The 25,154-nt window shown below is 34.8% G+C and overlaps 1 protein-coding gene across 6 annotated transcripts in view; it reads right to left on the bottom strand.

Annotated features, from left to right (window-relative positions):
* CNKSR2 (connector enhancer of kinase suppressor of Ras 2) overlaps window positions 1-25,154 on the bottom strand; it is a 246,582-nt gene that overhangs the window by 143,071 nt on the left and 78,357 nt on the right. For all 6 annotated transcript variants that reach the window (XM_006752987.2, XM_006752988.2, XM_006752989.2 and 3 more), the window contains exons 5-6: window positions 13,508-13,549; window positions 3,117-3,236 (exon numbers count right to left, since the gene is read on the bottom strand). In XM_006752987.2, coding sequence (XP_006753050.1) covers window positions 3,117-3,236; window positions 13,508-13,549 — 162 coding nt within the window. The remainder of the gene's footprint in view (window positions 1-3,116; window positions 3,237-13,507; window positions 13,550-25,154) is intronic.

Here is a 25,154-nt window from a genome sequence, read left to right as displayed (position 1 = left end):
ACTTGGATGGAAACCCTGCCTCTATTGTATATTACCTATATGTGACACAGGACAAAGTGGAGAATATCTGTGATTCCATTTTCTCATTTGCTAAATGAGAAGATTAATACCTACTGTATAGAGTTGTGAGGAAAATACCTGGTAAATGTTAAACACATTTCTTCTTTTCTATCTTCTAGCTCTTTCCCAGACAATTTAACTGAATCCATTTCTTGGCCTTTTATGTTTATGACTATTCCCAAAAGCAGATCTAGATTTACCTCTTTCAAATTTAAAAAATAAAAAGCCTGTCCAGAGCTATAACTTCATTTTAAAAAGTCAAGATTTCCTAAAGTCCATTAATTAGCATCCTGTTGACTCACTTCACGTACCTATTCTCCCCCATTCCCCATGATTTCAGTAGAAATTAGAGGAAAATAATCAGGCTCTGTTCTCAGAACAATTCCATCCTTAGAACTGCAGGCTCATAGAACTAGAGAGAACTTTAAAGATGATCTAGTTTACCCTTCCCGCTCCCAAAATTCTACAGATGAATAGATCAAGGCCAAGGAAGTTAAATCTACTCCTCCACATCTCCCAGATCACACTCACAGAAATATTTATGTAAGTGATTTGTATTCATGCCTCCTGATTCCCAGTCTAACATAATAATCTCTCTACATAAAACCCTAATATGCAAATAGAATAAACGGCAGAACAACCAAACAACCGAGCGTTATGATGTGTGCTGACCACCAGTGGGCAAATGGAACATGGCAGGTGTTGGCAGCAGGTGGCAGAGCATGGAACATAGTGGGCATCGACTGAAGCAGGATGGTGGAGCAGGTGAGTAGGGGTGCCAGATCAAGGCAGGGTGCTCATTGCTGTCATCAAGGTGAGCCTCTGGTGGTTACTGAAAATTCTTTGCTCCTGCATGCCATGGTACCACCGGGTGCTCACACCTGCTGCTGGTGCCAGAGCTGCTGCTCGCACCCACTGCCGGCAATGCCTGGTGCTGGTCCTGATCACTTGATGCCATCAGTGGGTGCGAGTGGCTGCTGGCCCTGATCGCCCCTGAGGGCTTCTCTACCTCCCCCTGCTCCTGAGGGGTGATCAGGGCAGAAGCTGCCGCTCGCACCTGCTACTGGTGCTGACGCCGTGCTGTCAGCAGCTGTGAGCAGGCCGGCACCGTCAGTGCATGGGAGCGGTGGTGGTGGGAGCGGGGCTGCGGGCAGATAGGGAACTGGGGGCTGTGGTGGGAGGGGCCGAGCAGGGGTGCAGAGGATGGGCTGAGACCTGCCCCTGTGCCCACCGCAGCCTCTTTGCCCACAGTTCTTTTCAAAGTGCATGAATTCATGCACTGTGCCCCTAGTTCAGTGGTCAGCAAACTCATTAGTCAACAGAGTCAAATATCAACAGTACAATGATTGAAATTTCTTTTGAGAGCCAAATTTTTTAAACTTAAACTATATAGGTAGGTACATTGTTATTAACTTAATTAGGGTACTCCTAAGGCTTAGGAGGAGCCACACTCAAGGGGCCAAAGAGCCGCATGTGACTCGCGAGCCGCAGTTTGCCGACCACGGCCCTAGTTAGTTCATAATTTCCCACTCTACAAATCATGTTTAGACAGGTTCTCTTCCTTCATAACAACTGAAAAGGGAGTTGTAGAAAGAAAAATTTTTATACTATAGGTTGAAAGATGCTTTAAATAAAATTGGACTAAAAGGAATAGTAAAAATTTAAAATCATAAGTATTACTTCAAATATGTGTATACATGTTCCAAATAAGCTCTTAAAATTAATTGAAGTTAGATATAACACTTATAGGTTACAATGATGACATGATTGCTGGCTATGTTTGATATGCTGCTTTCCGTCATCCCATGAAAATATCAATAAAAGCCACAGAAGCCTGAGGAACTATGGTTATCCAAAAGTAAATTTCCAAATATCAGAAGAAAAGTCACTCTATAGAAGAGAAGGCTTCAAACTGAAAAATCACTGGTGGCCAATAAACGGTTTGCCCTCTGAAAGAGTTGTATGCATACATATTTAATTAAAGAAGAAACACCACATAAAAACTAAAGCTGCTTAAAGATCTTTAATAATATATATTCTGAATTAAATTATTAATGCTAATTTCCAAGATATCTATTTTCTAAAATATCATTAATTGTATGTACTCTTGGGAAATTTATCTATAGGTAAGATGTTCTCCAGCCAGATTCTTGTTTTTTTGTTTTGTTTTGTTTTTTTTTCCTGTCTTGTAACTGGAAGCAGACCTTTTGTAGGGGTCCATTTTCTCTGTCTCCTTAATATTAATTGTATATGTTTTCTTTCTGAAGATTTAACGAAGAGCTCTCCCTTGGGTTACATTTAGAAACAATACACTTTTAAATCAGGTGAACAGAATATAGAAGATGACTACCTTTATCTATAATAATAAAAGTGTAATATGCTAATTAGACTGGACGTCCTTCCGGACAAAGCAGGGGCTGTGAGGGAAGCGTGGTTCTGGGTGCCAGGGGGAAGCCCAGGTCCCGGCTTCCAGAGGTAGGAAGGCCTACTCTTGCATGAATTTTGTGCACCAGGCCTCTAGTTATTATATAATAAAAAAAATCCATCTCATGGATGTTAGCGTAGTTTTGGCAAGACTACCTTCTTACTCATCCTTATAGGAAAGAATGGATGTGAGTGATAAAGAATATCACATATGTTCAGTTTACCCACCCTAAGGGAAGAGAGACCTATTAAAAGCAAAACAAACCAAAGCAAAACAAACAAAACACCCACTTGCATGGGTGTGACAGTATGGTTTTTAAAAAACTCTTAATTTAAACTTCCTTTAAACCAACGGAACTTTGGTAGGAGGTGAAAGAATGCAATAAAAGCTAACTTATTACCAAAGTAAACAGGGTAATTCAGAAATCACCATGCTTACTTTTCTTTCATTTTCATTTATCTTTATAAAATTTCTTATGACAAACTCCGACTACCTAGCTCCTTTACAAAAAATTACCAAAATGTTCAAAATTTGTTAAAATTCATGGGTTCCCATATTCAGAAGCTGCTTTGCCCACATCTTTAGCTGTCCGCCGATGGATGGTGGCTTTGAAAAATATGGTATCTCTTACCAGCCCTTCACTTGGTTTGATGTTTGCCAGCTGAATCACTTCCAGGTGGGCTGACTGTGAAACCAGAGGATCTGAAGACAGGGATATAATGTGGTCACAGACTCCAGAAAGAGTTTTACACTGAAAGCAAAAAAAATATATATGATAAACAAATGTTGTAAGTAACACATTAATAACTTTATGTTATACCTTTTTTACAAGAAAAAATAAACAGTAACAGTACTTGGCATTTTATTCCATTAAATCTATATAAAAAGGTATTCAGGCGAAAAAATACATGCACACAACACACTTATATTCTAAATTATGGATACAAGAACTATACATCAAAATATGCAACAGAGGTATTATTATATTTTAGTTCCATTATTTGATTCATCAGATAGAAAATAAAATGATTGTTTCTAAACAATCCAAGAACTTTATAACAACCATTGGATTGAACTGAATTACATAATTTTTAAAAATTTATGTCTTTTACATTATGATCAGAATAGTTAAAAAAAAATCCAGCCAAGGCACAAGGAAGATGAGTCTTGCAAATCCACTTGATGAACTCCTCCTACTTATTCATCTAGACTTTCCTGTTCAAGGTTACCTTTGTATAAAGTTTCCCACCACCTCCAGGCAAAGTTTGGCACTCCTTCAATCCTGCATTCTCAGCATTCTTTGAACAGTCTAAAATTGTATGATAACTACATTCTGTAGCCCTATTGAAGAGGAACCGTGTCTTACTCATTTCTAACTTCACTTCCTCCCCCCACTCCCACCTGCCACCCACATCAGGTAGACAGATCCTAGAACATATAAGGTAATCAATAAATATGAGTTGAATAAACTGAAGAGCAAATGAGCTTTAACAATGAGTAGAGTGGCTTCCAGGAAGGAAAGCTAGTGCTTTAATTAGGAGAAATCCATTCATACTGATAAGAATAACAATAGATTTAAAATAAGGTATATCCATAATGGTATGATTAAGACTTGGACATGTAAACTCATGAAGAAAGTGGAACATTAGTGAATGAATCTTGGAATATACTATCCTAAATTATGCTGGCCCTTATATGCTTCACAGACACTCAATGTACTTAAAGAAGCCTGGTGTCCATCATTTGAAGATTTTTTGTTTGTTTGTTTTTCTGCCCTATTGTAGGAGGTGCTTTTCTTTTGTAGCAATCAAGTCATTATCTTCTATCCATCTCCAACATGTTGCATTTGTTCTGTAACCACTGTACTACCCTACTGTAAGGAAGACAGTTTCTTCTGCCTGTCATTACTGCATTCTGTGCTTGGACCATGGTCTCAGTCTGTGCAGGACTCAGCTTCTTCACAAGACAGAAATAGCCAGGCTAAATTTCCCTTCTTGTTTGCACTCATGCTTTTGCATCGGCTTTTCAAGGCTGCACTTTTATTGTGGCTATCAGTCCCTAAAGACAAACATTAGCTGGTGCAGTAGAGAATCTGGGCTTAAAGACAGATGTGGGCAATCATCACATTGCTAATTATTTGCTGTGTGACCATGAGAAAGTTATTTTATATCCTTGAGGCTCAGTTTCCTCATGTTAAAAATGGGGTATTATAAATTACTTTCTATGGTTTACATGAAAAATCAGGATAGTGTATATTTAAAAAAGAGCCCTGCTATCAAAAGAAGACACTAAATAAATGCTTTTTATCCCTCCTATTGCTTTCTCTACTCTCCCAAGGGCTCAATCCTTACTCCTGGGATGAATGTCATTATTCTTAATCCCATGACCTCGTTGACCATCTTACAATGACCAGTACTCACACTGCATGGTCATGATGGAGAGTTCACAGCTCTTTTCTCTCTCTCTCAGGCTCAAATCTCACTGCTTGCAGATACAAATTACCTTGAAGAGCTGCTAACCAAAGTGCCAACAGGAACACCCCCTTTTCTCACCCAAACAGGGAAACCTACAGGGAAGTCATACAAGGTACTGCACTTAGCACTATGCTGTACTGTTGCCATCTTGGAATTCTTAGTTTTGAACAAGGGGCTTGACATTTTCATTTTGCACTGGGTCTCGTATATTATGTAGCCCATCCTGGGATCCCAGTCTTGGAGTGGTATGTGTTTTTTTTTTAAACTCTTGAAAATATCAGCAGCAGCCATGGGAAAAAGGACAGAATGGCAGCACTTTACATTAAAAAATTGGCTGCAGTTCAAATTGCTGCTCTTTGACAGGAAGATAAACACTTTTGGTCATTTTTAATATTTTTTTTCATTTTTAATCTTTTAACTATTCATTTCCTCCCACATGTGGTTAGATCTTCATTCTTATTTTCTCTTAATCTCAAGGGGGGGTTATAACATTGTTAATTCTGAAGCATTTCCATATAAGATACTTGGACTGCATAATAACCTGAAGGTTACTAATTTGTATGCTATAAAGGACCCTTTGTGGTTTCTACAAAGCATATTTCAAAAAAGACCAATGTAGCAATAAATACGAAGGTAATGAATGTATATAAATGGCTTAACATGTGTGTGCTAAAACATTCAGGGCCTCATATAACACTGGTGATGAGCAGTAGTAGCCCTTCTATTCACGCATTGGAAACACTTAGAAGTGGTGTAGGAAAAAAAGGCCTTAATACTAGACTGTAGACATTTCTACAAAAAAGAAAATAACATTTAAATCCATTATATTAAGTTGCAAAATATTGTTTCAGATTCCTCATCTTGAGTAATTTTGTTTGCCAAATACCTGCTATATGCTACGTCTGCCGGGAATACAAAAGATGTGCAAAACATTGACTTTACCAGCAAAGCTACCAGGATTTAATAGATTAAAGATCTTGGAAACTAATAACAGAAAGACTTAGAAAAGAAACCCCACTAGAACCCTGCTGTCTATTTTAGAGATAATGCACTAGAACCTTTTATATTGCACCATTTGGCACTTGACTAAATAAGCCAATTAGAAGGGGTATAAAATAGTCTGGCTTTATATGCTAATTCTATACTCATTACTTCAGCATACATCAAGCCACTGCAGGAAACCACATTAAAACTGCAATGGCAAAGTTCCAGGGAAGTTATTTACCATGTTCTTATAAAAATTAAATGTGTGCGTTCAATGAAATCGTGTGATACTATGTTGTTATCATTTTAAAACAAAGTGTTACCTACTGTTACCTAATATATTATAGGAAAAGATAATTAACTATTATACAAGAAAAGTGCATTATTTTTATATTGCAAATTAACATCAATACTATAGAGCACCTATCATGTATCTGGCACAATGCTAAATACTTCATAGTCATTATCTCTTTTATCCTTATAACAACTTACTGAAATAGGTATTTTTGAAAGAAAGGCTAAAAAAATCTATCAAGGTCATTGCCTTGGTAAAAGAAAGACTGGAATTCTTAATCATTATGCTTATTTCAATCCTTAAATCTCAACTTATTTTTCATTAATTTCATTTTGTACTGTTAAAAACTCATGTCTGTATTAAATGGATATTATATAATGTTTAAACTACATAGTTTAATGAAATATAAGATGAGCTTTCCAATTTAGAATGCAGTTTAGATAAGGAGCAGTAGAATGGATACTGTGAAAGACAGTCTGGGAAAACTTAAAGCAATTTTAGCATTAAAAGGACCACTTCCTCTAGATAAAAGATGACCGGTAACCACTCATATGAGGGAGATTCTTCTGCCATTTTTGCAATATTTATACCAAAAGATTTTATATTCTATTTATCTTAGTTCTAAAAATAGAATAAATAGTATGAAACTAAAATTAAATCCTAGTATATAATATGCCTTATTTTAATTGTTTTATTGCTTAAAGTATTACAAAGAGTATTATATAGGTCTCCTTTTTTTTCTCCCCTTGACCTTCCCCTAGCCTCCCATACCCCCCAGTGTCTTGTGTCCATTGGTTATGCTTATATGCATGCATACAAGTCCTTCAGTTGATCTCTTACCCACACCTCTCCTGCCCTCCCAATCCTCCCCGGCCTTCCCGCTGTAGTTTGACAGTCTGTTCAATGTTGCTCTGCCTCTGTATCTATTTTTGTTCATCAGTTTATAATGTTCTTAATTATCCATAAATGAGTGTGATCATGTGGTATTTTTCTTTCATTGACTGGCTTATTTCACTTAGCATAATGCTCTCTAGTTCCATCCATGCTGTTGCAAATGGTAAGAATTCCTTCTTTTTTTACAGCAGCATAGTATTCCATAGTGTAGATGTACCATAGTTTTCTAATCCATTCAATAATATGCCTTTAATAACACTAAGGGGAACATAAAATTGCAATGGTGTCATAGCTGACCCTCTGGATTCTGTTATAATCTACCTAAGATGGTGAAAAATAGTTATTGAATAGCAATAACAGACAGGGTTAGCTATGACTTAAGAACCTTTTAAAACAAAAGTGTGTCACAGGATGGATTTAATGGTATTATGATTTTCTCCAGTTTTTTTATATTTATTTCAAATATGAATCAATATAATGAATATAGCACATTCTCAGGATGAGATGGAAAGTTTTCATATTCTGTTCTATATTTAAGCTCTATATTTTATATCTATTTGCATATATGTATATGGTTGCTTCACCCAAATCTAAAAGTTCTAAAGGGAAAAAAAGATCTGAGCACAGCATGCTTAGTATAAAATAAATACTGACTTGAAAGAGTTGTAAAAATAACATTTAGTCACTGTGGAGATTAAAAAAACAGCAATCCTATATTAATATATTAACCAGTAGCAACAGGTAGCATTCTTTCATTATCTCTGAACCTCATTCTTTCATTATTGCTGAATTTATCAGGTACTACTTTTTAATTTTTTAAAATTTTTATTGCATTTACTGGGGTGACATTGGTTAATAAAATTAAATAGGTCTCAAAAAAGTTATATAGGTTTCAGGTGTACAATTCTATAATGCATCCTCTGTATACTGTATTATATATTCATCACCCAAAGTCAAGAATCCTCCCATAATTATTTATCCTCCCTATACCCTTTTCTACCTCCCCGACTCCCTCTGGTAATCACTATATTGTTGTCTGTGTCTATGAGGTTTTTTTTCTTAATCCTTTCAACTTTTCCATCCAGCTGTCCAACCACCCTCCCCTCTAAAAGCTACCAGTCTATTCTCTGTATCTATGAGTTTATTTCTATTTTGTTTGTTAATTTTGTTCATTCAAAAAAATAGCAACCCTACATTAATATATTAACCATAACAACATATAGCATTATTTCATTATCTCTGAACATCATTCTTTCATTATTGCTGAATTTATAAGATACTACTTTTTACTTTATAGATGAATATGTGAAGTTTCAGCTATTTTATTTTTTAAAGAAGTAATGTAATTCAGTATTATAAGTCATATAACTCTGTGCCAATTTAGGATGACAATTGTGCTATATTTGGTGAAAAATATTACATATTACAATATTGTAATATATAATATTGTCAAATAGTGAGAACTCTAGGTGATATAAGCCTCATTAGGAACTATAATATTCTTAGTATCCTACTACTTGCCAGATCTCTGTGAAGCTAGTAACGCTGCACCTCTGATTATGATGTTACACTAACAGGACACAGGGAGTGAACAATTGTAGGTAACAAAAGAGTAAAATTCACAAACAGAATTTAAACTGGTAACCTGGCTCATGTGGCTCAGTGCTTGAGCATTGACCCATTAACCAGGAGGTCACAGTTTGATTCCTGGTCAGTGCACATGCCTGGGTTGTGGCCTTGGTTCCAAGTAGCAGGTGTGCAGGAGGCAGCCGATCAATGATTCTCTCATTTGATGTTTCTATCTCTACCTCTCCCTTCCTCTCTAAAATCAATAAAAATACATTATTGGTAAAAAGAATCTAAACTGGTATTCCAAAGTATTATTCTATATACATGTGCCCCTACACAAGAAGACTTTCTTGCTCATATAAGAAAAGAGAACTGATGGAGAAACAATTTTTTAAACTTAAAAACTAATATAATAGAATAAAATTTCAATTTTAACTCAACATAGAAGTTATATCTGTATACAGCAAAATTAAGAGTTTGAAGCAGCTTCATAAAGCAATTGCAAATTAATAAAGATCATGTGAATTTTGTTCCAACAATGCCTAGAAAACTCTACAATCCCTTTAGGGTTCAAACTCTGATGGTGAGGGGAAAACACAACAAAACAATTAGCAAAATGAAAAGAAACCACCATCACTCCCACTGCAGTCACCTCTGCCCTTGCCACATCCACCACCATCACCATCACCATCACTTCAATAAGCCATTCATTCACTTAACAATCACTAAGTATCTGCTACGTGATTCAAATGCCAACTACTACGTTCAAGGATTTCACAACCTGGGAGAGTATTTCTGGTAGCATATTTGGCTTTGACATCACTGACATTAAGCATGCCGACCTTGTGTACCTGATAATGGAAAAGAAGCAATAACACTTTAAAATAATAATCATCTAGCAATGATGAGGTCAGTACCAACCAGTGAGAGACCATTAGTCAGCCCCAAATGTGTACCTACGTTGATGAGCATGAAGTGGACCCTTGACACTTGCAACTTACTGGTAAGTACTGCTCTGAGACATCTTGGTCGGGTCCGAATTAAAAGTGGGACAGCAGGTTCCACCATTCTGATTTCTCATAGGGAAATAGCTGGAAACCAGAGCTGGATCTGGGAAAATCTCCATTCTATTTGCTTGCTTTTCTCAGGGGCAGGAAACAGAGCCAGGCAGGTTTGCAGTGGGTCCCAGCCAGATGAGAGAGCACTCATTAGAGGGCACAATGGCTTTCAGGCTCAAGATGAACAAGGGTCTGGACATCTTAGTAGCTCAACTAAAATGTAGGTTATTAGGAAGAGTATTTCATTTAATTTCAGATTCAAATAGGAGTAAAGCAGTTCATTATAATTGGATGAGCTTCTGGAAAATCCAGGCGCTACATACACAGTTTATGGGCAAATAGGGGATGAAAAGCAGAGACCTGGGAGCAACATTTTCATTTACAGCTGAGAAATTCAAAGTTACCATCTGTGCTTTTATGGAGAAAAAAGCTAATCACACTGTGTCAGTTATGAATTTATTGGCTCTCAGCTCCAAATTCACCCATCAGTGCTTGCTCTGTGATAATGGACAGGACTCTTCATTTACAGTGAGCACAATGTTAAGTTTTTTGTCAGTAGAGGGCAGTGGAGGGACATCACAGGGGGAAGGAGGCCTCTCCTTCAGGTTTCCTTGTGCTGCATTTTGCTTTTCTTGCTCCTGATGCACAGTCCCTCAGTGATGCATGTGTGGGGGAAATCCAGTGGTTCCCAGACCATGTGGTCCCTCAGTGACCTCACAGCCTTATCCTGAGCTTAGTGACCACCATCTTGCGGCCCTCTCGGCCTCTTACCCACAGTTGCACCCCACTTGCTCTGTGAGTCCTCCCAGCGGTATCACTTGCCTGTACCCTAAAGGAGTGGTTCCTGCTTGCCTGGCCACTGTGGATCAGCTCTTGCTTAGGCAAGCCAGTGAAGCTGCAACACTATGACTCCAATGAGTGCTGACATCAGCCTAGGCTAGGGGATAGTTCCTTTCCTTGGGTACAGTCCCAGGGCATGCTTTAGAGCAGTGATGGCGAACCTTTTGAGCTCGGCGTGTCAGCATTTTGAAAAACCCTAACTTAACTCTGGTGCCGTGCCACATATAGAAATTTTTTGATATTTGCAACCATAGTAAAACAAAGACTTATATTTTTGATACTTATTTTATATACTTAAATGCCATTTAACAAAGAAAAATCAACCAAAAAATGAGTTTGCGTGTCACCTCTGACACGCGTGTCATAGGTTCGCCATCACTACTTTAGAGTCTCTTTACATGTGTATGAGTATTCTTCTATCATGGTTTGATAATTACTTAGCATTAACTTCCCTTGTTTGTTACTGTGTGGTTTCTGTCTCCACACGAATTCAATTAACTTGTTGAAGAAATCTTTACATTTACAATAACTATAAGTGTAGTTTTTTAAAAAATCCCGTGTCTTTGATCACATAAAGAATGGTCTCAGTTGATGACAATCCTTCAATTTATGTGGACGCACTGCTTTCTACTGATTCTGTGAGTTAGTCATCAAAGAATTATGTTATTTACACCTTAGAAACCACAGAAGCTGCAATCCTTCAACTTAATCAGAGAGGCTAATTTACTTTGTAAAGAGCTAGTTAAGTACCAGAATGAGGTCAGGACACCAAATCTTTTTAACTCTCAAATTTGGTGCACTTTCTACTACATTACTCTGCCTCCGACTCCCCAACAAAAACAAATAGTCTTTGAGAACAAGGACTGTACATTCGGAGTCAGTGTGAATATCAAATCATTTAACAATCCATAATGTGTCTAGCAAATGTAATGCTAGCAAGAACACCAACATAAATATACCAACTTATCTAGTACATAGTGTCTAACCAAATCATAGTAAGACACACTAAAAGCAGATTATTTCAATTATTTATGCGTGGCCACATTCCCTTTAGTATATACACATGCTTTTTTTGTCCCCCAAAAGACAAATATTTTCTATCTTCATCATATTCTATCTAGATTTCTTCTTTCTTGCACAGGACATCAGTTGTTGAGAAGTTAATTTACATTGAAAATAATTTACAAGGCAATTAACCACCGAAGTATCAAAACCTGAAGGTAATATAATACAATACAAGAAGTCAATGCTATTTCAGTAATGGTGTTAGCACCCTTCTTTAGGTTGGCCACAAAGACAATCAAGGGGGGCAAGATAGAAGGGTGATGTTATCTATAGAAATAAAGAACCATCTGATGCTTTCAATGTACTAAACACAGTATTAGAATTCACAGTTTAGTGAATTGAACATAACTTGTATGTTCAAATGCTACAGTTACAACCAAAATGTCAACCATTCAAAAAATTTCAATGTGCAGTGGCCCAAGACCACAGCTTTAAGAGAAGAATGTAGCTATAATGGACAAAGCTCTTTTCACAGCATCAGGGACCTTTTGAAGAGCAATGCAAAATTATTTTAATGAAGTCATTAGATTACCACTGTTTTCAAGAAATCTCTAAAGACAAAGTATTAACATGATTACTTTTCTTTTATTATGGAGCATGTTGCTACCCTAGTACTTATATCTTCAAAGTCTAAAATGAGCTCTTCATTTTCTTCTTCAGGCTTTTTTCTTAGACCTAACTATTGGTTCTGTGCAGTTTTAGCCATTTCTAGTTAAGACAGCAGAGAAGGCACAATATTCCCAGGCCAGATGAAGTTTAGGAATAAAGAACTCATATATTTTTTAAATGAAAAAAAGAGATTAAATAGAATGGTTATGAAATAAAACAAATAGTTAACATGCTTCACTCCTACCTTTCACCACAGTCTTTGAATGTTGAGAGACACTCCCAAGAAGCCATTTCAGACCTTGCTTTTTGGCAGACTTACATAGCCCTGCTGCTCCCAGTAGTGTGCCTGCAACACTTGTCTACTTCAATAAACTCATGGGTGACAATATCTCATCTGGTTGTATTTCACCTCCATTCCTTTGCTACCATAATTTTACTATTCTGGAATTCAAGTTTTACTTCATTTATATGGTAAATTTATTCAAATATATTTTTGCAAAAGGGTACTTAATGACCCTTCAGTTCTCAGGCTGACACTCCAACCACTGATCTCACTTGCCAAGGCCAAAGTGAATATGTTGCATTCATTTCTAAATGTCTTCAGTGTTATATATACTTTCACTTGTTTCTAATAGAGATAAAGGAGTTGCAAGGACATATGAGCATCAACCAAGACATGGATGTACAAAGAAAAGCAGCCAAATGTGCATTAACAAGAAATAATATGCCTTTCTGCAAAGTATGATGTACTCACACTCATTTCTAGTAATAAAATATCTGCAAAGTCATTGGTTTATTTAACAAATATTGCCAAATTAAAATTTGGAAGTTTGTGTGGTGAGTATAGAATCAGAGAAAAGGCAGTTTGATTATTTTATGAGTTATTTCATACAAATGATGATAGAGGTGTATTATCCCTGTGATACAACAAAATACTTTTCTTTGATCTGCTGTCAAAAATCAACCGTGAAAAATTCTGATTTCAAATTGTCTTTTCTCTAGATTCTTTATTTTACTATACTCCAACCCTGCTAAATTCTAAATACTGTATCATATTTTTCTGTTAAGATACAATAATTATAAATAATATAACCTGTTATGTTTTGATTCTTTTGAACTTTTCCTATGAAATATACAGGGCTCACCTTTTTATAGGTTGTAGATTTTTATTAATTACTAGTTAAACAAAGAAATATATTCTAATGAAGATGAAAATAAATCCAAGTATACTTACCACATGAAGGATTTTATTTTCTGTTTCATATACAGTACAATCCTAAAAATAGAAACATAGACATTAGCTTTGAGAAAAATCAAGCATTCATCCTAAAATACTTTCTTATGAATTACAATACAATTTGAAAAAAGTATTAATAATTCAAGCAAAAGCAGCAATAATGGGAAAAAATCTGGAATACTATATCACAACATATCAATAGTGGTTAGCTCTGATAGTCAGTTACAGGGATTTTCTCATTTTTGCTTGTGTATTTTCTTTCTTTTTTTTAGCTTATTTTTATCTATTGATTGATTGATTGATGAGAAAGAGAAACATCGATTTGTTGTCCGACTTATTTATAATTTAATTAATTTTAAACATAAAATAAATAACTTACATTAAATAGATGTAAAAACAATCATTGGAAAGTTATTGTAACCACTTTCTATCTAAACTTTTACATGTGATAAATGTATTTTTTGAAATATTTCCAACATTTCAAATACTAATTTATTATAGACTGGAACATTAAGAAAAACACTACCATTTATTTCAGTATCAAAATCTCAAAAATACATTTATATTTGCAACTACTGTAAGCTATTTAATATACTTTACATTATGCAGTAGAATTGATACATGCTACTAATAAATGCCAAGTTTATAGTTCTTGTCTAAATTTGATTCCCTGAAATTATTTTTTAAAAATCACCATTATCTTTTTACCTGCAATTGCTACACTTACAATAAAGTGGTAACATAGCAAAGTGATCTCTGCTTAGAAACTTCTCATATTTATGGTTCTATTTTTCTTCCAAGGACTTTATGAAATAGGCACAATATTAGTAGAAACTTAGGGTGTTATGAGAATTAAATGAAAAAATGAGACAAATGGCTTAGCACAGTATTTGACATACAGTAAATGATAGATTTTAACTATTAATTACTGGATCTTTATTTAAAAATTTAAGCTAATCTTTATTTCAAAATATAAATTTAATAATTTGACTAATTTTGAAAAAAAATCCATATTCTATAGTACTGAATATTTCAAGGAATAATTGTCCTTTTTATTTTCCCTCCTGAACTTAATTTTAACAAAAAGGAATCTGGTTCTGCATAATTTTTCATAATGCCATTTCACCACAATACCTTGTCAGACGAAGTACATATTCTTAACAGGGGCAGAATTTTTAAGGTTAAATTTAGATCTGATTCATTTCCCAAACTAATAGAAATGTTTACGGATTGGGCCTTGCCATTCTAAAGAGCTCTTGTGCCAAAAGAGAAGTTTGTTACAAAGGCAAAGCTTGCCAAAGGAGCTATATAGACAGTCATACCTATGTCTATGTACTTACGTAAAGTCAACTCTTAATAATTATGAATTATGTACAGAGGAGCCAAGTAGTAGATAAAACATTTATATTTGCAAAGTACATTTGTACTCTCATCTGCATTTGAAGGGGCCAATTTTACAAAATTAACTTCAAACACAATTACACTGGGAAGAGATGATTTGAAAAAAGCTGGGCAGTCGCCCAGTTTCCCTGTACTGTCTCTATAGCTAGCTTCAGCTGAAATGGATGTGAGTTTCGTTATTTACCTGCCTTCCTAGATCAGACAATATGATTAAATATTCAAGCTTCACAGGGATTCTCAAGGACAAAAGTAAATATTATCTAAATGTATATCCTGCTAATGACATAATAATCACATAGAATATTTCAAGTCTCTTAAAAATATAATATTTTACTTGCACATCCCTAGTATAACAAAAGGAACTGTGTGACAAAATCTTACACTATTTTTAGCAATCATATTGTTTGTTGGTAGTAGTGTTGTTGTTCTGTTATTTTATTAAAACTGTTGTGTTTTACAGGATGAAGCAATTGAACAATGTGATACTACATCTATCATTCTTGGTGCCATTGATAAGCAGTTTTAGCAGGGAGAAAACAGATACATATATAAAAAGTAAAATCCTAGTGTCTTGATGTATTATGTATGCATATATGTATATGTTTTTCTTAGTTTTGCTCACTGAAAAGGCATAGAAATGATGGCTAACATAGTAATAAATAAACTCTCCACAGTTAGTGATCTTTAAATGCCATTTCCAAGGCCTTCTTGGAAAATGGCTGATTCTGATCTGGGATAGGAAATGTACAAGATGAGTTTGGGTTATATTGTGACACAAGATAGAAAGTTATTAAAGACTATATGTGGATTGTGTCAGTAGGACTGAGAAGTCAGTATGAAGAGGTTCTCACTGGCAAAGATGGAGCAATTTGAACATCTAAAAGGATAATAACTGCAATGGATGAAACAGTAAATATAATTAAATATACTAATATGTCTGATGCTAAATTTTAAAATAGTAAATATATACAAATATATTTTATAGTTTAATGATATTGAATAATTACATGATTTGGACAATGTGTAATAGATGTACTTTCCTTTTATAAAATACGTTTTTATTGATTTTAGAGAGGAAGGGGGAGAGAGAGAGAGAGAGAACGAGAGAGAGAGAGAGAGAACGAGAGAGAGAGAGAGAGAACGAGAGAGAGAGAGAGAGAACGAGAGAGAGAGAGAGAGAAAGAGAGAGAGAGAGAGAGAGAGATACATCATAGATGAGAAGGAATCACCCATCAGCTGCCTCCTGTTGGGGATCAAGCCCACAACCCAGGCATGTGCCCTGACAGGAAATTGAACTTGTGACCTCCTGGCTCATGGATCAATGCTCAACCACTGAGCACACTAGCTGGGCTATAGATGTACTTTTCTTCTTAGTTCAACAAATATTAATCAATTGTGCTAAGGATACAAAACTGAATAAAATATGACTCCTGACTTAGGGAAGTGAAGTTTAAGGAGATAGGCATTCACACAAATAAGATAAAATATGTAGAATTCCAAAGTCTTCATGCAGTTTTATGTTTTAATAACTTTAAAAGTATAAATGTCACAAAATTATACAAATCAACATGTGAAAAGTAAATTTTTTTAATTTTTAAAATATTACTATATTTCTTATTAAAATTCAACATGACCACTGTGTTGTGCTATACATTGCTCAAGTTAAATTTCAAACTTTGCAAATATGTCTGATATGTCTGTTCATCAGCTCCTGGTCCTCAGTGACTAAAAGGACTATATTTATAATCCTAACCATATAATTATTCAAAGAATGAAGCACTGATGCATACTTGACAATTTTGACATAACCCCATAGGACAAAGTCTAAGGGAGATTTATCAGGTGTCTGAGGTGGCTGAGGTTTTCCATAGGTCTAAAAAACTGTCACATAACCAGTGTCACGCCAATAAATTCAATAAAAAGGAAAAAAAGAAATAAAAACTCACATACTGATGTTAAAATTAAAAACTTATTTGAGGTAAACAAAACTAAATAATAAAGCACTGAAATAATTTGATTTTCAAATGATGTTTGTAACATATTTATACTAGTATATTGTAAGTTATTAAAACAAATCTGCATAAGTCTTTTGGGACACCCACAATTACTATAATAAAGGCAGGTTCATAGGGCTAGGGTTACAGATGAAGATATAACTAACTGTCTTAAAATATCTGGAAAGTTGTTTTTTAATTGGGTCTTGGAAAAAATAGGTCTTGAGGCAAAAAAAGAGAGAGGCATTATTACAAAAGCAATGGAATTACACTCAAACACAGTTAGCCACTGCAGTAATTTTCAGATTTTTAGTTCTGTATATATGTAAGAATCACTTGGGGAGTGGGTAAAAATGCAAATTCCCAGGTTCATCCCCAGAAATACAGATTTAGTAGATTCACAATGAAGGCTCCCAGGATAATTTTGATAAAGGTGGTAGTTTGAGAAATAATATTTTATAGGACATCATGTTAGGACATCATGTTATAGAAGAATGCCAAACCAAATCAAACCAAAAATGATCAAATATATAGAATGCATAAAACAGTAAATGGAGTAAGTTAATAAAAAATAAAAATAAAAACAAAAACAAAACACAAAACAGTAAATGGATTGAACAATAGTATTTATCTGAGGGTTGACCCTAAACAGTTCTTAGCTCCTTCTTCTGAGCTATGTGTTTTGATTACACATTCCCCAAATTTGTTAATTGGGTGTTTTTACTTCTAGTAAACTTTCTTTCTTTAATAGCTTACTACTTTGAATTAACTGCTTCTCCATGATTGCATCTCTACTTTTATTCAGCCACATTGCCCTGTTTATTATTGAAAGCCACAGGCTTTCACAAAGGGCAGGACATAGCATAATAAAAACAAAACAACAAAACTGAACAGTAAAAAGTGAACATTAACCTGCTGCTATGTATTAGGAAGAAGAATAGAAAATGACTATGTTCTATTTAGGGAAGCAATAATTTTATGGAGCTCATTTTATAATGCTAAATATTTAAATAGCCCTAGGTACTTTGGGGATTCATCTTATTAGGTAGTTATTTCCATCAAAATATGATTTTAAAATATTTGCTTTCCAAGTGTGGGTTTTATTAATATTTACAGTCCAATCCTTCCCCCAAAAGATCATACCCCAAGTCTTAAAAATAAAATAGCCCTGAATATGAAGAAATCTACATTTTATGAACCTATTCATGCTATGGAAAGGTACACCTTTGACGTTCTAGTTATTTTTAGGTTAGGATTAAATTTAGATTTTTAAAATTGGATTTAGAGCTAAGCCACTATATACTCCCTAGAGTTCTCTTCAGTAGCTCATGCTGTCCTTTACAATACATACAAATTAACACTTGCATTTCTTTTTTACCCTTCCATATAATGCTTCTATAAACCATGTGATGTACATTTAAATGCACCAAATTCCTAATAAGACAATATTCATAAAAATCAGGAATGTGTCTTCAATTTTGATTATTTTCTTAGAAAATAAGCATGCACAGAAACTCGCCCACAAATGAGCTATATGCCCACACAGGGTCATGATCAGTTATCTTTTCTGTGAAACAATTATGTAATTGCTATACTGAGAATACATAGAAAAATTGCTTTGGCAACAAGTTTTAAGCACCTGGGGGTCATAATGCTCAGTTCAAGTAATATTACTTATTAACTATATCTATCTATCTATCTATCTATCTATCTATCTATCTATCTATCATCTATCTATATATATATATATTCATAAAAACATACATGAGTTATTAACATTGAATGCATAAAGTAAAACAGTGTATGTCTAATGCAATATACAATTATATTTCATGAAACTTTATAATTATAAATGCTATATAATTTTCATCTGTCTCTTTTCAGTATATATTATAGCATAGTTGTACAATTAATATAAAATATTGTTTTACCTGCAAGTAATATTTAAGTGATTCACCTATGCAAACCTTTGATAATGGTATCTGCATACAGAATACTTCACATGTTCAATTAGTAAGCTTTCAAAATATCTTCATATGGTTATGTGATTAATTACTATAATGAGTTAGTGTTATATTCTCATTCATTCCTCCATTCACTCAACTCACAATTCCATTCACCAAAAAGGTTTTTTGGGTATGTTTTAAATGCAATTCACTGTTAGGCACTATTGGGTGATCAAAGATAAATTAAACTTGATCCTCGGAGATCATAATTTCATTATTTAGTGGAGGAAAAAAACATTCAACTACTAATACAAGGTAGACAAGATAAATGCTAGCAGAATATTCCATAAAAAGGAGATAAATTCTGACTTGTATATCTGGAATGACCTTATGGAAGAAATGATATTTTAGCTGGCATTAAATAGTTTTTAAGTCTGGACATTGGCAGTCCACAGTCCAGACCATTTTAGATTGTGCAAACACATGGACAAAGGCACAACCAAAGGATTTGTATGCATGCGTATTAGCATAACCAGTAGACACAGACACTGGGCGGTGGGGGCTTGTCCTGGGGGGTGGGAGAGGCAGGGAGGGTCAATCAGGGAAAAAGGAGACATATGTAATACTTTAAATAATAAAAATGTAAGGAGACTATTTGGCTAGAGCATAGGTTAAGTGGGGTGGATGTAGTGGGAAGGAAAGCCTAGAAAGTAATGTGTAGTCATTTTGTGGAGAACTACCAATGCTAGACTGGATAAATTTTTGTTTGTTAGTTTTAAAGTAAATAGGATTTTTATTTTTCTGTAACATTTTATTTTGGAGCCCCTTTCCACCAGGGTAACAAAAACTTATCTCAACCAATTAACAATTTCGTGTGACTTTCCTTCATGAGGGGTTAAAGTCAGTGGAGCTTATCTAGTGCCATGGTTGGTGCTTAACAGCAATGTGAAAGGTGAGTGTGTTGGGGTGGGGTGGGGTGGGAGTGCAGTTCAAACTCTCTGGTGTAACTAACAACTCCCATAGCCATTTCTTGGCAACTTATCTCATGGTTCCTTTCCTCTTTTCCTTTTCCTTTAGTTACAAGAGTAACTTTGACACCATGTCTCAGGTAGGGAATCTTGGCAAAGCTGCGTTATCTTCTGAAACATGCCATGTAAACGTTTCATCCCAAAGGAAGATGGAAAAGTGTGCATTTTACTCTGATACAAGGGAATGCTCACAGATGTTTCAGTATGGGAAGTATGTGATCAAAGGTATGTTTTATGAAAATGAGGGGGAAGAAATTGTGGATTTGGAAGGGAGAAAAACTGGAGGTAAGGAGATTAGTCAGAATACTTTCAATAGAAGATATACGTAATCAGGGCTTGAACTGAGGTTATGAAGGTGGAAGAGGAGATGAGAAGAGTTGGATGACATACACAGAACCAGGAATAAGAGAACTGGGTGACTGATTCATTAGTACAGAGAGTCATGGGGAGGCAGAAATTAAACATTACCTCAGGGATTCAAGGCTCAGCAAATGGATGAATGACATAGTAGATATAGTAGGAGAGCATTTGGAAAGAATAAAATTTTGGGAATGTGAACTTAGAAGTGATTGAGAGGTCATATTACACAAAGCTGTCTAGCAAGCAGCTGAAAACACTGAACTAGATCTAAAAGAGAGCCAAATATGGGAGATATTGACAGTTAAAGGTACAAGAAAAACAACAACACATTCATCAGAAAAAAGTAAGTTTAGTGAGAAGATAGCTGAGGACAAAGCTCCAACAATGCTTGTGTTTAGGAGCCAAATGGAAGAAGAGTAGTTCCGTGGCCAGGCATAAATGGAGAAAGTAATGTTCCAGACACATATCTAATAAGACTTTTAGCAATAACAGAGTTACAATAATATGCTCTATTTCTAGGCTGCCTAATTGGATAGCCATTAGACACATGTGGCTATTGAGCACTTAAAATGTGGCTAGTGCAAAAGAGACAGAATTTGTAATTTTATTTAATTTTAATTAACTTAAAGTTACATTTCAATTGCCACATGCAGCTAGTAGTTACCACATTAGACAGTAGTGCAGGTCTAGAGAATTATACTAAAGTCTATGCAAAACGGGAAGACATTTGGCAAGCATTTCAACAATTAACATTAAAAGCAATAACTGGGAAGAAAACGAAAGGATTTAGTTCTCAGGTATTAACCAGATGCTTATTTTTTTTTTCAGCAAAGATCAAATTTCAGTATATTATGACATCTATAGTAGCAGCACAGTACAATGAAACCAATTCTCTCTGGAAGGATAATAGGTAGAAAAGAGTCACGAAAGGATACTCAAAGCACCTACTACATAGCTTTGTGGGCATAGGGAAAACAGTGCCAGGGAGAAAACATTTGCAGTGGATAGAAGGTATCAGTCCAAACTAAATTTATATTCATCAAAGACGGAAAGCTGTCTGATTATCCATGGTGAATAGACAGGCGTCAGCATTCTTCTTGAATATGAAATAAAAATGCCATTGTTTAACTCCAACAAGTTAGAAGTAGAATCACCCCCAAAGACTTCCTTGGCAATTCCTTCACCATTTTGACTGGCTCAGTGACCACAAACTTGTTAGTGGTCATGCTGTTGTTTTGGGAATGAGAGGAGCAAGGCTCATGGTATTTATTGAAATTTAAAAATGAACATTTTTTTATAAAAAGAATAAGTTTAACATTTTAAGTAGGTTAAATAAGGTTATGAATTGTAACAAAATGAGCAATAAATAAAGAATTGGATGAGAATGTGGGTGAGCATGACCTTAAAGGCCTGTAGTCTTTGTGTGTCTGTGAACATATTCACATTGTTCTGTACCTTGCATCACATCCCTGTTCAGAATTCTACTCCAGCTCTCCCCCAGAAAGTCATCTAAACTGAAGCACCCATGTAGCTCTAATCACTCCAGTCTTTCAGTTGAAAATAAAAGATTTATATCCCAATAGTTGAATGGGTGTGGAAACTAATCTTTTAGCACGTAGAGACTTGTGGGGTGCAGGCAGAAGTGAGGCTGATTGATTTTCCAACATCCAAATGGCTCTCTAACATATCCAAAACCACTGAGGCTTTTCAAAATTGAACTGTGAAAAGGGATAAAAAGTAAAAATGTCAATTCAAGGTACAAATGGCAAGAAAACTCACTAGAGTGAGACTGTGATCCGGGTAACTTTAATAGCTTTGTTTTAACGACCTAGAGGCAGTGAGCTAATCCCAATTATGAACTAAATTTGTTTATTATGCCTGTCTTGAGTTAAGACTTAAACAGTTTTGAATGGCCCATCTGATAACTAACTGTACATATTTTATGTTTCCATCCATTATCTATTTGTTAGTCTTAGTCTCTCCCATTAGATTGCCAATATTTTGGGAAAGAAGAAACTCTATATTCAGCAGCACTGTCTCTTTAATTTCTCAAGGTGCCCTATACGGTCTTTAATATAATCTGAACTTAACAGTTATGATTTTTTATTCAATTCCCTATTTTCACATTCCATAATAAATATTTTACATTGGTTTTACAGATGAGGTATAAAAATGAAACCTGTAAAGCCATATTTTTTAAAACAAAACTTTTAATTTCTGAATAAATTAGTATAGTACATTTAATTTCTTCACACTTTTATTTTGTACAAAACTAAACTGAGTTTCACAGTTTTAAAATAATTTTAAATGTGAGTTTGCTTTTAAACATAATCTATACATCAGCAGATATTTTCAACAAAATAATTGGACCTTTCTCTGCATGAAGATTCATATTATGTAAAAGATATCAAGAATTTTATATTCATACAATGAAACTAACAGTTCTTGGTAATAAAAAAAACCCTCTCTAGCTGTTCCTCAGATGTTCAAGTTATTTATTGTAATGACCATCTAATATATTACAAGGGAAAGAAAATCAAATCTGTATAGCATATGATTGTCTATCCACTATACTGTACATCTGAAATGAATACAAAACAATATTGAATGTCAACTGTAATTGAAAAATACAATTTAAAAAAGAAAACCTATGCCCAGCCGTGTGGTTCAGTGGTTGAGCCACGACCTATGAGCCAAGAAGTCACCAGTTTGATTCCTGGTCAGGGCACATGCCTGGGTTGCAGACTCGATCCCCAGTAGGGGATATGCAGGAGGCAGCCAATCGATCTTGATATTTCTCTCTCATTGATGTTTTTATCTCTCTATTCCTTTCCCTTCTTTTCTCTCTAAAATCAATAAAAACACATGTAAAACAAATTTTTAAAGAAAACTTATAGGGTCTAAGTGATGGGAGACAATTTTTCCCTTGTGACAAATTCAAATAAAGAGTTCAAGCAAAGATAAATACCATGCCCCATTATAAATAAAAAATGTAAAATTAAACATTAATTCTTCAATTCAAAATCATCCACTTGGCTGTCAGAAAATAAATAGAAGTTAAGGTATATTTGAATCAAATTTCAAGTAGTAGTTAAAAATTCTTCACTCCATATATCTTAGTCCCTTTTATCTATTTAGTTTGCATTTTCTTGGACAAAAATGGAACATTTTTTCTCAGTAACTGCAACATTTAAAAAGTGCCATTTATATGAAAAGATACTTAAATGATAATAGTTAACTGTCCAAATAAAAGTACTAGCTTAAATCTAGGCTTAATTTGGTCTACCTTCAAAAGAAGTATTACACAGAATCAGTACCATTTAGGGGTTCTTAGTAGTAATACTGAGTGATTATGAGGCAGACTTTTAGGCTCTGAAAAAATTCTAGAGGTCTTCCCCACTGCCACCAAACCTACCGCCCATGTTCCAGTAATTTATACTTAAAATACCAAGAGACACATACACATGCATATAAATACGCTATTGAGATTCCTCAAACTTAATCTTTACCAAGCTTTTTTTTTACATTTAAAATTTTCCACATAAGTTAATTTTATTGCCTCTCCTTATATTCAATAAACATTGCTGTCCTTAACATTCTAATATAATGCTATACTAGAATTCTTAATAGATTCATGGTTGTGGCTAACTTTTATTATGATTTCTAAATATGCACTTCCTTTTTTAAAGGTAAAAGTAAACTTCCTTGAGCCACTAAAATCTACCATGGATATGTGATTTACTTTGTCCAATGCAGCGGTTCTCAACCTGTGGGTCGCCAACCTATGGGTCGCGACCCCTTTGGGGGTTGACCGGCCCTTTCACAGGGGTCGCCTAAGACCATCGGAAAACACATATATAATTACATATTGTTTTGTGATTAATCACTATGCTTTAATTATGTTCAATTTGTAACAATGAAAATACATCTTTCATATCAGATATTTACATTACGATTCATAATAGTAGCAAAATTACAGTTATGAAGTAGCAATGAAAATAATTTTATGTTTGGGGGTCACCACAACATGAGGAACTGTATTGAAGGGTCGCAGCATTAGGAAGGTTGGGAACTACTGGTCCAATGAAATGTGAGCGGAAGTGCTGTCTCATTTCTATACAGAAACTTTAAGAAGCAGTGCATAGTTCACCATGCTCTTTTCCCTCTGCCATGATGACTAGCAGTGTTCAATAAAAGATTGTTCTGGAACATTCACCCCTTTCTCCCCGAATGTAATCCTAGTATCTGATAGCATACAAAAGAAAACTAAGTATGTGATGGATGCACTTGTTTGCTTTAAAATATGAACATCTTTCTAAATAGGATGGGTGTATTCTGAAGCAATGAATTCTCTATTAAATTTCAATGGAAGTGATTCCAAGATGTGTCACTTAGGGAATAGAAAGGGAGGTCACCTTTAATTCCATTTTCATTTCAGAAAGGAGTACATTCATTTAAAGTAGCTAACTTTAGACTTTGAAATGCTGAAAGCCAGAAGCATAAAAATAAATGTATTTAATAAAATATTATAATAGCCATGACAGAAGTCTACATAAAAAAGAGGCTGTTCTGGGCTCTGAAATGAAGAGTATGCAGAGTAGAGCTATAGTAACCCAGGATGGACATGAAGCATGAGCACTGAACATGAGTGTTATTATAAGCCACTAATATTTTCAGGTTATTTTATTATTGCAGCATAATATAACTTACCTTAACTGACATAATCCTACACCAAATAAAAGCAGAAAAAATAGCACACACATGCAAATGAAGACCTAACCAATGCAGAGGTTAATGCAATAACTATTCCATGAATTTTACATGCTGTATCTCTTCATTCTAGGAATGAGTGCTACCTTTTAGAGGTGCTGGGTCACTCCTCACACATTATAACTTACAATCAACCTCAGATTAC

The sequence above is a fragment of the Myotis davidii genome, unplaced genomic scaffold (assembly GCF_000327345.1).
Source record: "Myotis davidii unplaced genomic scaffold, ASM32734v1 scaffold930, whole genome shotgun sequence".
NCBI lineage: Eukaryota > Metazoa > Chordata > Mammalia > Chiroptera > Vespertilionidae > Myotis > Myotis davidii.
Note: the sequence above shows the minus strand (reverse complement) of the source record. Positions and strands in the feature narration are given on the sequence as shown.